The following is a 14,637-nucleotide window of genomic DNA, read 5'->3' as shown; positions in this document are numbered from 1 at the left end:
TATCCTCCTTGTACAAATGAAGAGCTGAGAAGAGAGCTTAGCTGAGTTGCTGCTGGAGGTCCATAGCAAAGTTGTGTCTGCCCAGAGCCAAGGTCATCTTGAGCAAGCTGAAGGTCTGAGTCATTTAACAAAGAAAAATAATATCTTTAAACAATTAAATTTCTTTTTAGAATGATAATGCATTCTGTGCCTATTGTAAAAGTGTGGTGGCTCAAATACTATGCTTTGAAATTTTGTAGTATTCCAGAATGGTAAATTCTTATTGTGGTAATGAGATTTTGTCCATTTTTAAAAATAGCATGGGATGAAATGTCACCACAAAAACCAATAGATCATATGGTTGAATAGAGCTTTGTTTTTCATTTGCTGGATGACCTGTTCTAGCAACCTCTTCCATAAAACACTACTCTTCCCCTTTTTTTTGCCCATTGCTACTTCTAAATCTAGGTGACAACCCATGTGTAATTAGTTAGGTATATGAGTAATATGGTTCTGTTAATACCTGATTTCAGTTTTTAACTCTTAAGAGTAATAGGAGGTCATTTTGTTGAGTGCTGACCATAAGAATAGCTATTTGCAAATAGTTTTGATCTCTTCTGCTACTTTTATGTTCCGGTCTAGATTACATTTTCTATACGCTACACTATCTCAGCTTGGTGACTTATGTGGGCAAAAGGAACCTGAACTCCTTTTCTGAGACAGTTTTTGCATTGGAAATCCTCCCAACTTATCAAGACAAATATATATTTGAATGGTTTTATAGCTTGGTAATTACTTGATAGTCTAAAAGAGTGAAACCAAAAGCAGATGGAGATTTAACAATTACTCTTCTGAATGTTGGAATTACCATCTAGCCTCAAGAATTTTCTTCAGCGGAACATAAATCTTACACTAGTTTTCTGAATGATTGCGTGTTTTCAGACCTCTACTTTTTTATCAGTGCTATTGTTTTTCCTTTGAACCTGTCATTTTCCTTTGTTTGTTTGAATTAACCACAGGATTGGAGGAGATTCTGACTGTTTTTAAAGAAGGCAAGAAAAAAAAGCAATCCTTAAAATGAGATTGTGTGGAGACACTGGTGTAATGCCTGAAATTTGAAATTTAAAATAGCCCATTAAGAATTAAGTTTGTAAGAACTTTAAGTAGATTGGACCCCACCAACAAGATTTTCTTTATATACCCAACTCCCCCTCCCCACTTCATGTGCTTGTTCTAATAACCTTTACCTTAATAAATCTTCCCTAGACACAAGCGAATTCAACAGTCATTAGAGTACAGCTTGAAAGTATTAATTAAAAACAACTAGACAAAACAATAAATTGACTATATTGTCAATACTGCTTTGGAGACATGTCTGTTTATTGTGAACTATTATGCAGGTAATATTTTACAAGAAAATATATTTCAAAACGTGTGATACCTACAATTCTACATCAGAATCTTTTATACCTGGAACAACTTTCATTATTAGAACGGGAGTTGCTAACACTTTTCTATTGTAAAGGGAAAAAATCCAAAATACAGAAGATAACTTTACAATGTGTAATTTTGGTTTAAATTTCAGGGGTACATTTCTGTACCTTTTGTACAATGTCTAGTACATTTAGATACTCTTACAGTACTGTGCTATTTCTTAACGTTGACTGACAGAGCATTTGGTGCAGTAACCTGCATATCAGAGACAGAAACATCCTAATTTGATCTAGGCAAGAACCAAGTTTCAGTAGGAGCCTGATCTGGAGAATAAGGAAGTGGATACGTTTGTGCTGGGTTTGATTACTGTTGATTCAGTAAAGATTGATGCTCTTTTTACTGAAGGATTTGTACATTTGTAAGAGATGAATTGCATCTGCGCTACAGCGTAGGCCACTTGGTGTTTTCAGTTCAGGATGTGTTTTTCTAAACCTAGGCATAATCTACAAAGTATTGAACTGTTTTATTACTGCCAGTATACCACTGCTTTGTTTGAAAACCAGCACTTTTTATAGTAGTTGCACGTATTCAGTATAACATATTTTACATCCTAATTTGTTTAATGGCATGCCAAAGCTGTTAATATCAATACTGGTGTTCTAAAATTTGTTACGCAACGACCTTTGGACTTATGTGATTTAATTAAGCAATGTATGTTTACCCACTAAACCATTTACATAGGTTACTTCAGTTCATGCCCTTCCTTAAAAAAAGTTCCAAGAAGACTTTTTGTTGAGAAGTATTAAATGTTTAATTTCCTTTTGCCGTGGTGGATGTAGAATAGTCCATTTATCTTCATTAAGGCATATAGCTTTAAAACTTGTGGCTTTCTACTTGGGAGTTATGGATGCATGCCCTCACTTGTCAAGATAAATGTATTATACTGTAGTTTTCTCCCCTCCCAGTATGGATATTCAAGTTGTACTGTGGATTTGACCACAAGTAAGCAATTCTCTAAGGATAGACAAGGAAAATGCACATACTCCTAGGAATATATTTTCTAGAGCTAAAATTGACATTTTATAAATAATTTCCACGTTGCAAACTTCAAACTCACAATCACAGCAATTCAGTGATATGCATTTGGCATGAGTCAGTTTCAGTTCTTAGTGCTTTTCATTGGAAATGGCATAAAAAGTAAGATTTCTTTGAATTTTTTATGTTGTGGGCTTACAGGGGACAGAAGATGTTCTTCACTTGTAGTTGTCTAACAGTGCATGGCAGCATAAATAACGAAATGGTCATAAACCCGAGCTGCACTTCTCAGGTCACATGTTCCATTTCATTTTTAAAGAATCTAGAAACAAACTAAGCAGTTGATAACAGGTCAGTTGCAGGTGATAAAAGAGATTTTAGATGGGACATTACTTCTTTTTCCACACCTGGCATAACCACATTATATGCTTTGCAGAGTTGTCTTTAAGCACTGGTATGTTTGTTCATAAACATATGGCATAAACAATACATCACTATTTGAATTCTAAGGACACGATACATTTTTAAAGATTGTCAACACATGTCATAGATTCTTCAAGGGAAAAAATATTGATGTTAAAATTTTTTTTTTAATTTAAACAAAAAAGGCTGACATTTCTAACTGAAGTTTACCATTAAAATATAGCGCAAAACAGGACTGCTTGTTTCAATATTGTTTGTAGATTTGATATTGGAGGGATTTAAGAATCAAGTGTGTAAAGTACTCTTGAATTCTCTTACAATTTTTTTTTTTTTTTGGTAAAAAATACCCCACAAAGTTATGAAGACTCTTTTAGAAAAAGTGGTGTTATATATGGCATTCACACTCTCTGAAGAAGGTAAAATAAGTCTGGCTACTAAGCATTCTAAATTTTAATCAAGCCATTATTTTTAATAACTATGTGCTATAAAAGGCCAGATTTTTATCTAGTTAGCAATTGAGGAGTCCAGCACTTGTCTTAAATTGTGAATAACTATGAATCATATTAATTATAGCTATCCTCAAATTTATTAAGTACACTGAACATAACGGCAAATTTTGTTTCTAAAAATACGTTATGCAGCCTCTCCTGTGGGTTGTTGACCCTGCGGAAATGCTTAAAAAATGCTGTATAGTTATTGTTTTTTAGATTATTATGCTTTTTGAAGCTAAGACAGATGTACAAAAAGATGCAGTTTTTATTTTGTATTGGCAGCTTCCAAATATTTAGTATCTATTTCCAAGAGCTGCAATTAGTAAAGCATCCATGGTACTGAAATCCACACATCCCACAAGCTAATTATATTTGCAAGGTCAGATTGAATACATATTTTCAGAAAAATAAAGGGTTATATAAATGTGTCTTCTACTTGGCTGTTATATCACAGTTTGTTGATCTGGAGTATAATGTGTACAATTCACAAATTTGTCTGATAACAGAAAGTGGTGTGTGATTGTGTTTATTTTACTAACCAGTATATTCACAGCAATCACTTCCAAATATCTCTCCAGTAAAGATGTGTTAATTACAAAACAGACAAGGTCTTCTATTATATTAAAGCTACTAACAAGAAGACAGCAGGAATCACACATGTAAATAGCATCATCAACCCCTATTTTAGTCCTCTGTTTTGATCTGTGAGTTGCGCATAGACCAAAGGTGCTATTAAAGACTCAGTATATGAAATAGGCAGCATTATATGAACAAAATTTATTCAACAAGAAAACAGACCTTTAACATGAATTTAACAAGCCTGAGAAATTATAAACTCTCATATGCTGCAGATTCATGCAGTGATAATAAACAAAAAAGGAAAGTAAGAGGTTTCCTTAAGCTAGCCAAACTGCTAATGGTTTTGTTATAAGCTGTCTGCTGTTGAAATGACCTCTGAAAAGTCTGAAGACACTTATACTACAAAAAATTAAATGGTCAGAGTGGTGAAAGAGTTACACTATGGAAGTGCATTTAAAAAAAAAAAAATCTACCTTCATATTTCTGGAAAATATTCCAATGGCATAGACTTTTGTTTAACTTTGTTATGTCTTTACAGAAAGGGAATTTAGCATGAAGCTTGGAAACTGTAGTTTTTGCTAAAACAGTGAATGCTGCATTAGGTAATTTAAGTACGATGAAAGCTTAAAATTTTTGGATGAGAAATATTGACTTCTTACAACAAAAATCTAAGGAACTGAGTGGGTTTTTATGCTGCCTTTAATTAATTCTTAGAGGTTCTTTGTTCAAAATACTGTGTCTAAAGTTTCCATCATAGAATACGAGGTGACCATGTTGCTGTCATCTGATTGCATCATGCTGTACTTCAAAATACACAAATGTAGAGAGGAGACTTCAGCTTGTACACACCTCCAAGTGCTCACCGGGCTTTTTTCTTGAATCTTACTGTGGCATAATTAACACCTACTTCACCCATTGCTCATTAGTACACTGGACATTAATGAGTCAATTTGATTTGATATAATCCTCTAAAGGAGAGACTGATTTGTGTTCACTGAAAAAAGCAATTACATTTCATAGAAATGAATATGTAGGATTTATTGTTGTATTTATGTTTTTATTGCGTATTAGGTCTAAATTTAGCCTCCAGGTTGTTGAGCATGTTAGTTGCTTTAAGATGGTTGCTATAGTGATAGCAGCAAATTCCTTTAATCTTAGTGTAGTTAAAGTATTTAGTTACCATTGGTCGTCACAGTGCAACTGAGACGAGAAATATAATTCACATGCATACTTTTTGTACCCCTCTGAGATTGTAGAAATTGCCATTTTATCTCTTTCTAAAGCTTAATATTTGTGATTTGTGATTTTAATATTTCATACCACTTTCTGTTAGATTGATATTTGTTCTACTTAGGAAATACTTGCATTTCATTCCTTCAGGAGGACAGTTAGAGTGGGCAGTGCTTTCCCATGCAGGTATTACCTGAAACATAACGAAAATTACTTCTGGTCAGAATTAAGATGCTAGAGTAATGTTCAGTATCACTTAGAAATATTTTAGCAGCTAGTTCTCGTATTTTAATGTGAAATATATCCAAACATAGCCTTGAGAATACCAACTGAAATGTTGAATTTATTATCAAAACCAAGTTTAATCAGTTTTTTTATTTTGGGTTTTCTTTTTATCTTACATGACTCAAGTCCCAAAACAAATCCATGCTGGATAGTGCCATTTGTTCTTGGATAGGCTCAACCTTGTCTAGTGAAGTTCTCGGTTAAACTCGACTCTAGAAGCATAGCGGTTACTAAGTTGTAAAGCAGCTCCATGTGATTATAGCATACAAGTTCATGTTTTTTGCTCCTCAAAGTAAATTTTTACTTGCTTGGGTTTTTTTCCCCTTTATCTAGATAGTCTCTAGAGAACTTGTGGTGTGGAATTTTCTTGCTTTGACTCTTTAATTTGTACTGCCTGTTTGTTATGGTTGGGCATTTCCAGGTGTTCATAAATTAGAGCATCTGGTTAAAATGGAACACAGAGAGATATATACAAAAGCTTGTCACAAGTGTTTGGATATAGAGAAAAATCTGAGAGTGATTAAAAACGAAAAAATACAATTATTTTGTATGTTACCATGAAGAATGTATATGTATATAGAAACTGTGTCAGATCTTTTTGAGAATTAAGGTTTTTTTAAATACAATTCCTTTTTTGTAGCATTGGTATCAATGGCATGCTTCTGCTGCATATTAAATCTGAATTGTATTTTGTTTTTATTATTGTTCGGAAAAAAATGTTACTGTCAACTCACTTTAATTGGGTCACAGCCTAACGTTTATATTAAAGAAGATTCTTTTTTTTGTACATTTCCTGCATGCAGTTTTAAGACATGACATGCAGATGGATCTGGCTAGTCATCTGAGAGTCCAGGCAATAGCCGTTAGTGGCACTGAGTCACTCAACATGATTGAAATAGTTGGGTCTCAAAAGTAAATACAACAGGTAATAAGTTATTAGGCTTTTTCAGTTTATACTTTGAGAAATTTTTTTTTGTTATAAATACTTGCCAATTTTATTTCCACATGAATGACTCCTAAAAAATTGCATGTGTATTTGGTTGTGAATATTTGTGTAAATAGGGAGGAAAATTCTAGAACAAGGTGGGAGACTCAATGTTGCTTTCTCTGCAGACTTCTGGTGACTGTGGTTGATTTCTTGTTTGTTCAACATAAAAGATCTGGTTCAGGTCTAATTCCTCAAAATATCAAACCAGCCATATAAATGCATCTGTTGTTGTCCAACTCGTAGTATGGAGAGGAAAGGTATAAAAATGATTGTAGAAAGTTGTTAAAAGGAGATTTAAATTACTTTAATGAACTAGAATAACTCTTCAAACATATGCAGACAAGATGCCTGCAATGTATGCCTGGTACTATTTCTATGGATGTACAAGGCTGTACATGCACTGGTCCAGTTAAAAGACTGGGGCCTAAACGGGAAATCTTAACTTGCAATTACGAATCCATAATTTCAGGTACCCAGTAAGAGTGGGTTTGACTGTATTGTTGGTATGTTCTCAATTGTCTCATCTCACATAGGTGTTGGATAGGGGTGTGGGGTTTTTTTTATGGGGCTATGAAATCCTATTTCCATAGATTTTCGTAGACAAATTCAGCACAGGACAGAATAAAAATCAGTGATGGTTTTACTTTATTTGCAATGAAAAAGCACTGAATACTACCTACTGTGTACCTTTAAATCATAAATGACCTTGGTTTTCTTTTACTCTATTTTTTACTCCTGAGCATGACACTGACAAGGACTTTTTAATCCATCAGACAGTTTATAGACCCTTTCGTAGTCACAAGAAGCAAAAAGCATCTGACTAGAAGGGAATACATGGGGCAAGTTCCTTGCTGGCTATAATTTTGTTGTCATTTCAAGTATTGTGGTAGTATAATTGATGTGACAGGACTGGGCTTTAGACTCGGTCCCTTAGCTTGTGCTCACTTTCAGTTTTAGACTCTCTCTGTCATTCATTTTGATTGGATGAGATTTAGGTGACAAACATATGCATACCTTTGAAGCTTAGAGTAAGTGTACATAAAAATTCAATGTTATATGATGATATTATGTATAAAAAACTTACAGCTCCATGGAAAAGGTAATAATTGGTGTCACCTTACAATACAAGGTAGTGTAGTGTGCTGATAGCATAGCCAGCAGGAGGCTCTTTTTTATTAATATTATAATTAAATGATTTTCTGGATAAAGGCCAAAACCAGATGAGAGTTGATTGTGCCTTGTCCACTGTTGCTTGGCACTATTAGATGCATTTTCTAAAAAGAATTGACTTGACATCTTGTTTTTACAGGTTGTTATTGATGCCTTCAGATTGATCAATGCTAATATGATGGTCTTGGGACATGAACCAAGACAAACAACTTCAAATCTGGGTCACTTAAACAAGCCATCTATCCAGGTAAAGCTAGTGTTGATAGTTCTGTAAATTGCAAGATTTATTCAGCATTTTTGGGGAAAGGTACCTAAGCTACAAATTGTTCTCTCTATAGCATTTCTCTGCATGCGTTTGTAATTGATACGATTCATCAGTGGGGTTACGTATGTAAAGGGTTTAAAAATTGAGCCCTAAATTAGCTACCTAAGTGTGAATTCGTGTATAAGTATGTACTGCAAAGGTTAAAGTACAGATCTATGGAAGTGCAAACTTTTAAAAGTGACAATTGATGTCATGCGATGCAAGATAGGTACTGTTTTCAGTACTGCAATTTAAAAACTATCTCTTATTAACATCTCAGCTTTCCTAAAGATAAATTATTCTGAAGCAAATGATGGAAAAAGTTCCCTCTTCATTAATAATCTTGTCTTTCTACTGTATTCTTGTGTAGGTTCTTGCTTAATGTGTAATCTAGATTTAACCTTGTATTGTGTTTTAAATAATTAATCTCTGATTTTTATATAATGCAGTAATTTGCTGAAAAAATTGTGGAGTAGGAAATTCAATGGGTAAATAGGATATTTGATTGGCTTCAACTGTAATGTTTCTTTTGAGTATGTTGTCTTATATTTCTTTGAAAGCATTTGTGAAATTTAGATATTCAAAATCTGATTTCTGAAGTTGATTTTCACTAGTAAGACATAAATGTTGGTCTTCAATGAAGCAAACCTTTATTTTGAGAAATAGTTTCTGTCCTGAAACAAGTATCCTCTGGAGTGATTAGTGTTTTTATCTGTGTCATTCTTCTGCCTCAATGTTTTTTCCCTTTTTCTCTCCAGAAAACTTCTTCCCCTTACTATACACTCTGAAACGTACGTGTACTTGCAACCATGATGCCTAATTCCTGCTCTTTTGATCTGTTACTTGAACAGTAAATGTAATATTTGCTACATAAATGTCCAAGAAAAAGACTGTACACTAGTCACAGTAAAACTGAAATAAGGTCTAAACTTCTGTTGTAAGAGAGCCATCCTTTGGGAGTTGCTAGATCACTGTACCCCTATCTTTCTTTTTATTACTAATGCATTAAAACCCTTTACTATTTATAAAAATACTAGCCAAAAAAATCAGACTATTAAAGAGTCTGCTTCAGGAGGTTGTTGTTGTTTTACTTTTGATTTTTTGAATCGTTAAAAACTGTGAACTATAATGAGTATGAAATAGGCAGCTAATACTCTTGATTGGATATAGGCAAGCCCATGCTTGCACGTTTCAGGGCTTTTTTAACTGAGCTTTTCTGGACCATGTGTAATGACCTCCCTTGTAAACCCCTGTAGTATTGTTCAACTTCGTTATTTTAAGATCACTGTCCCTACAGTGTGGCATATTTTGGCCATGGGAGTTTTGGGTTTCTGTTGTTAGAGTGGGTATTTTTTGTTTGTGTTGGTTTTTTGCAAGTTGGCAGTGAGCTGTTGCAAATGTCACTGTTAAGCTAAAAATCATAGTTTAAAATGATACTCTGTTATTAAAACTGCAACGGTTCTTGCAGTGTTGTTTTGCTTTTATTCTAAGGTCGTGAATAAAATTCTGACCCAGTTGAGGTCAGCAGCAAACTTAATATTGATTTCGGCTGGGCTAGAAGCAAGGATTTGAAAACATTTCTCAAAATCTCAGGAATAAGAATAGTACATGGTTTGACTTCATTCCCTTTTTGTGTTTTTTCTTGTGTTTCCTTATCAGCAGCTGTTTTTACCTGCTCTTTGGGCATCTGATTTGTAAGGCTTGTTGGAATTACGGTTTCCATTTGAAACAAAACACATGAAGAACAAGCTTTGCTTTAAAGTGTTTTATAGGTTTTATTTTAACCTGTTGCAGTAGCTAAACTACAACTACTGTTCAGATTTGAAGTGGAACAGCTGTTTATCTTTTACATTGCTTCACTCTTTAAAAGAGCAGTTTTGGAAGGGGAGAGGATAGTGGGGGAAGGCAAAGATGTTTGTCAAATTTTAGGAGCTTTAGAAAACTCCCTAAGCATCTACAACTGAGTTTAAACACAAACCACAAAATATCATATGCAATCATTTTGAGTGGGATAAGAAAATGGCAGTGGAAACTACTTATTGCTAATAGTTTGAACCATAAATTACTTTATTGATGATAGAACCTGTATTTTACAATTTCAATTATAATAAGTGACACAAGTGAAGGTTATCTGTAACTGGTTCTTTTAAATGTAACCGTTCAAGTATTTGTATCTTTGTATATGTGTTTGCAAAAGAAATCTATTTAAAGTGTATGTATAAGAACATTTTCAACTTTCATACAGATAATTTCGGAATGCTGAAATACTAAGTTGCATAAGGTGCAAATACACATTAATTCTGTATAGCACTGAAGAATATATTTAAACATAAATAAGTGGAATGATTGGAACATAAGAAATATTTACCACTAATTATGTGTGATTTTATCATATTTCTAAGTGAAATATATAAAATTTTATTTGGAAAATAGACTATTTTAGTTGTGATGAGGATTTATCATAGAATTTTAACCCCTCACACCCCCCAAATATTAATCCAATTCACCCTTAAGGCATAAATATAAGAAAAAAAAAAATGTAATGCACATGAGCAAAATAGAAGATACATGCTTATAGGTGTCACTTAACCTAATCTTAGTCAATCAGATTGTGATGTACAAGTTTAAGGACAAATTTGCAAAGGGCATAATTATAAGGAGAGAGTCTTTTTTTCATTTAAAGTTTTTTTAAAAAAATAGCTTTAATATCCAAGTTTAATTTGATGCGCAGTCTAACTGATACCTGACATGTTTAATCACTGCTTCAGCTACTCTCTCTTTGTATTGTACCTTAGAGAAGGAACTTGGGAGGGTTGGCAGTGATTGTAAATAAAGATAGCCAACATTCTTTTGTTTGCAATAGAAAGAGCCTTATATTTTAATAGAAATGATAACCAAATTTATTGAGGGAGGAAGGATTTGAGAGAAATATGTTTGTGCATATGTATCGGTCAAATGTTTGCAGGCAGTTACCACTTTTTCCTCTGATAGTTGTTACCGTGTGAAAAAATCCATGGTTTAGAAATAGAAAATGTAACTGTCAGTTAACGAACACTGAAAGAGAAATAGGAACAGGTATATTTACTTGATATGTACTTATAGTCTTTGTGTATTTGTTTCTTTGTGGTTTTCCTTTTATTTAAGTGATGTTTGAAGATGGCTGTATTTAACTCTTCCCTTCTAATATTTATTAATTTCAGAGGTGGGTAATTTTTATGCAAACTTTTCCCTGAATTTTACAGGCATTAATTCATGGACTAAACAGACATTACTATTCCATCACCATCAACTACAGGAAGAATGAACTAGAACAGAAGGTAATTGTTTCAGCTTTTATTCAGAGGACAAAGAACGTTATACAAACTATTTAAGATTTGGGGCAATATTCTGATTTCAGCTGCTGATACTTTCAGTAGGTGTGTTTTAACTCTCCTGGAGTAGATGGCTTCTCTTCCAGAAAGCACTTAAATGTGTAGTCATGATGATGAAACAAACCTTCCAAAACCACATTCTATTATTCATATAAATAGTTTGACATCTTTTTTGTCCACGTTTTTATGGGAAGTCCTCATGCTGTTTTCTGCACTTAACAGGTTTGTGCAAAGTTTCAAGTTGTCAGTGATGAAGCTAAAAGACATACTAGCTGCCTTAGGTTTTCACAGGCTGAAATTCCTGAAGCTATAAGACTGTATTTTCCAAAATGGAATTCTATAACTAAGGAATCTCAAATTTTTATTGGCTATAATCACTTTGACAGAAGGGGCTTCCAGTTGGTATGAATGGAGCTGCCCAAGACTTCACTGAATATCAGGAAGTTGTGATGTCATACATTTACAGAAAAAATGTTGTTCAGTTACTGACAAAATATTGTCACTTTTGTATCAAACTTCCTCAGTTACCAGTAAAATCTAGCTTGACATCTCAACCAAGAAACAAACCGAAAGAAGAAAAAAAGCTTATTTCTCATCTTACAGAAGTTAATTCTTGAAAAGCCAGATTCTGTCCTCAGTTATGCCTATGTATGTTCGTGGTCTTTTTAGGGTTATAAATTGATGTCAGAGTTAGAGTTCATGATGAAATGGTCAGAATAGTTTTCTCATTAATTTTGACTTTTAGAGGGCTAGAAGTAATTAAAAAAATGAATAATGGAAGAATGTGCATGCAAATCGGGGAGTTTAAAAGAATTTGTGAAATGCATAACCCTTTTTAGGATGGTATCAGGCATCCAAGACCTCAGTGTTACTGAAAAGAGTAACTGATTCAACAAAACCAGTTCTCAGGAAATGTCCATGAAGCTTTTGGAGGTTATTGTTTCCATTCAAATACAACAGTGTGGCCAATCCAGTCTTTTCTGAAGTTCCCAGTGTGTATTTTCTTTACTGTCTTGACATATGTGAGTTACTACCTTTGCAAGTAGGAGAATAATCTTGACTGAGTTAGTTGCTGCCTCACAGATTAAAGTTTCCCTATCTCCACACATCTTTGATAAGACAGGTTCATGCATATCTCAAACCCCTCTCATGGTGGTGCTGATCCGTTATCTCCATCTGTAGTAAGAAGAGTACATGCTTCATGTATTAGATGAGGAGCCCATCACACTAAACCATAATTTTAAAATCCGGATAGCCTAGCTAAACTGTCCATATGCAGTTTGCCTTCAACTCTTTCTGTTAGTAACTAAGATCTTGCTAATGAAAATTATGACACAAACTTTCAACTCGGTTCCTGTGTTCCAAAGCTGGGTTTCTTTGGAAGCTGTACACAGGATGAAACAGGCACTTTTGTTCAGGTGATAGCAATTACAGGGCTTACAGGTTCTCAAAGATGTAGTAAATGTTTGCAAATTGAAGGCAAGCTGGAACTGTTTGCTGAAAGGGTCCTCTCTGCAGTCCTCAAGTGTGCAGAAGATCCACAAAATATACTTTTTTTTCATGAAAATCAGGAAATTGCCTTTGTAGTTATCCCTTCACTCTTTCAGGAACGACATCAGAGTGTCAAGCAAAACATTTCAGATATTTCTAATAGTCCCTGCATTTATCACCATCAAAACTCTGCATCACTTTATCATGTTGTTTTTAGGGCTGTTTACTTTATACAAGGACAAACACACAAGTCATGCTTTGGCTTTTGAAGTTCGTCGCAACTGTGGCAGCTGCCTGCATACAGTTCAGGATAATCAGTGAGGCCTAAATAACTACTTCATACATTTAATCTAAGCATTAAAATATTTTTCAGCTTCATCAGAGGCCAGAAGCTTCAACCATTCCTTATTTGGCAGTTAAAATATTCACCTTTCTCTTAGCTCTCCTACAATGCAGTTGTGCATTTTCACCCTACAGTAAAAATAAAAAATTACAAAAGAAAAACCTAAGTATTCCTGTCAAAGTAAGTGTGGCCCTGGTTTACATGCCTCATTTTCATATTTAGGGTTCAAGAAGTTTGATCTTTAAAAACTTATGCAAAATCTATTGTGTGTTCTAGCAGAATAGTTGATTATTGTATTCAAAGATTGTAAGATCAATACATTTTTTATTACATTCTTACTCTTATAAATTGTTTTTCTGACAAAGAGATCTTCATAGTATTATGAATGTATTTTATAATGAATGCTCTAAAGAGGTTTTGTTTTGCAGATGTTGCTAAATTTGCATAAGAAGAGTTGGATGGAAGGTTTGACACTTCAGGACTACAGTGAACATTGCAAACTCAATGAAACAGTAGTGAAGGAGATGTTAGAATTAGCTAAAAATTACAACAAGGTATACATATCCCATAACAATAGTATAACTGTAGCTGTGTTTATGAAGTGAAGACATGTATTACTTAATTTCAGAAGTTGATTATCCAGCCTTACTCGGAAAGACTTGTAAAGGACTAGACTATAATAACAAAATGATTGTTGCAGGAACTCTTCTGGACCTTGGTGTTTATTTGATTTGTATAATATGTTTTCAGCAAAGAGTTTCTTGGGATTTGGTTAAATTAGGCACAAGTGTGGCTTTAATGGCCTTGTGGAGACTGTGTTTCATATTAATCAACTTTGTATTATTTCCATGTAAAGTTGCCTATTAGCTCTTGGCTTTGCTGCCTGACACTTTGCCCTGAACTAACAAAGTGTTTAATTACATGTTTTCCTTTGAAATTTGAGTAATCACATCGATTTTGTATTTTTGGTGAATAGAATATAAGGTTCCTGTAGATCAAAATAAGCGACTGATTGTATTCTTCAGTCAAGGACTACTTGACCAGTATATCAGAATAAAGGTTATTTATCTGTATCATTCCAGTAGATAGATACTAAGTATTTAGAATACATTCTAGAGCCTAATTCAGTGTTCTTTTTAGGTTAAAACGTTATTATTGGTGTTGTAAGAAAGAGGAATCAGTTCTTTGTACTGTTTAAATACTGTCAGTTACACTTAGTAATATTTTTTTATAAATACTAGATCTCAACAAGCATCCTCTGAGTAGTAAGCATGTCATTCTTGATGAGTGCTATTTTTTTAACTTCTAAAGTACTTAAAACCAAAATTCAATATTATGTTCACTACTTAAGTTAGTGGATTTACTTTATAAAGACACTGTGTTTGAAACCAATGGAACATTTATAAAATATGTATTAAAATAAGTGACTTTAAACAGTATAAAAATGTATTGAGATCAAACCTCCAGTAGCTGAAACAATGAAGGTAACATTGGTTCTGCTTTTCTAGGTTAAC

The 14,637-nt window shown here is 33.7% G+C and overlaps 1 protein-coding gene across 2 annotated transcripts in view; it reads left to right on the top strand.

The window, feature by feature from the left end:
- PSMD14 (proteasome 26S subunit, non-ATPase 14) overlaps nucleotides 1–14,637 on the top strand; it is a 48,481-nt gene that overhangs the window by 30,862 nt on the left and 2,982 nt on the right. For both annotated transcript variants that reach the window (XM_074873360.1, XM_074873361.1), the window contains exons 8-10: nucleotides 7,754–7,861; nucleotides 11,161–11,235; nucleotides 13,552–13,677. In XM_074873360.1, coding sequence (XP_074729461.1) covers nucleotides 7,754–7,861; nucleotides 11,161–11,235; nucleotides 13,552–13,677 — 309 coding nt within the window. The remainder of the gene's footprint in view (nucleotides 1–7,753; nucleotides 7,862–11,160; nucleotides 11,236–13,551; nucleotides 13,678–14,637) is intronic.

The sequence above is a fragment of the Strix uralensis genome, chromosome 6 (genome assembly GCF_047716275.1).
Source record: "Strix uralensis isolate ZFMK-TIS-50842 chromosome 6, bStrUra1, whole genome shotgun sequence".
In the NCBI taxonomy this organism is placed as follows: domain Eukaryota; kingdom Metazoa; phylum Chordata; class Aves; order Strigiformes; family Strigidae; genus Strix; species Strix uralensis.
This window is presented reverse-complemented; position numbering and strand designations above follow the sequence as displayed.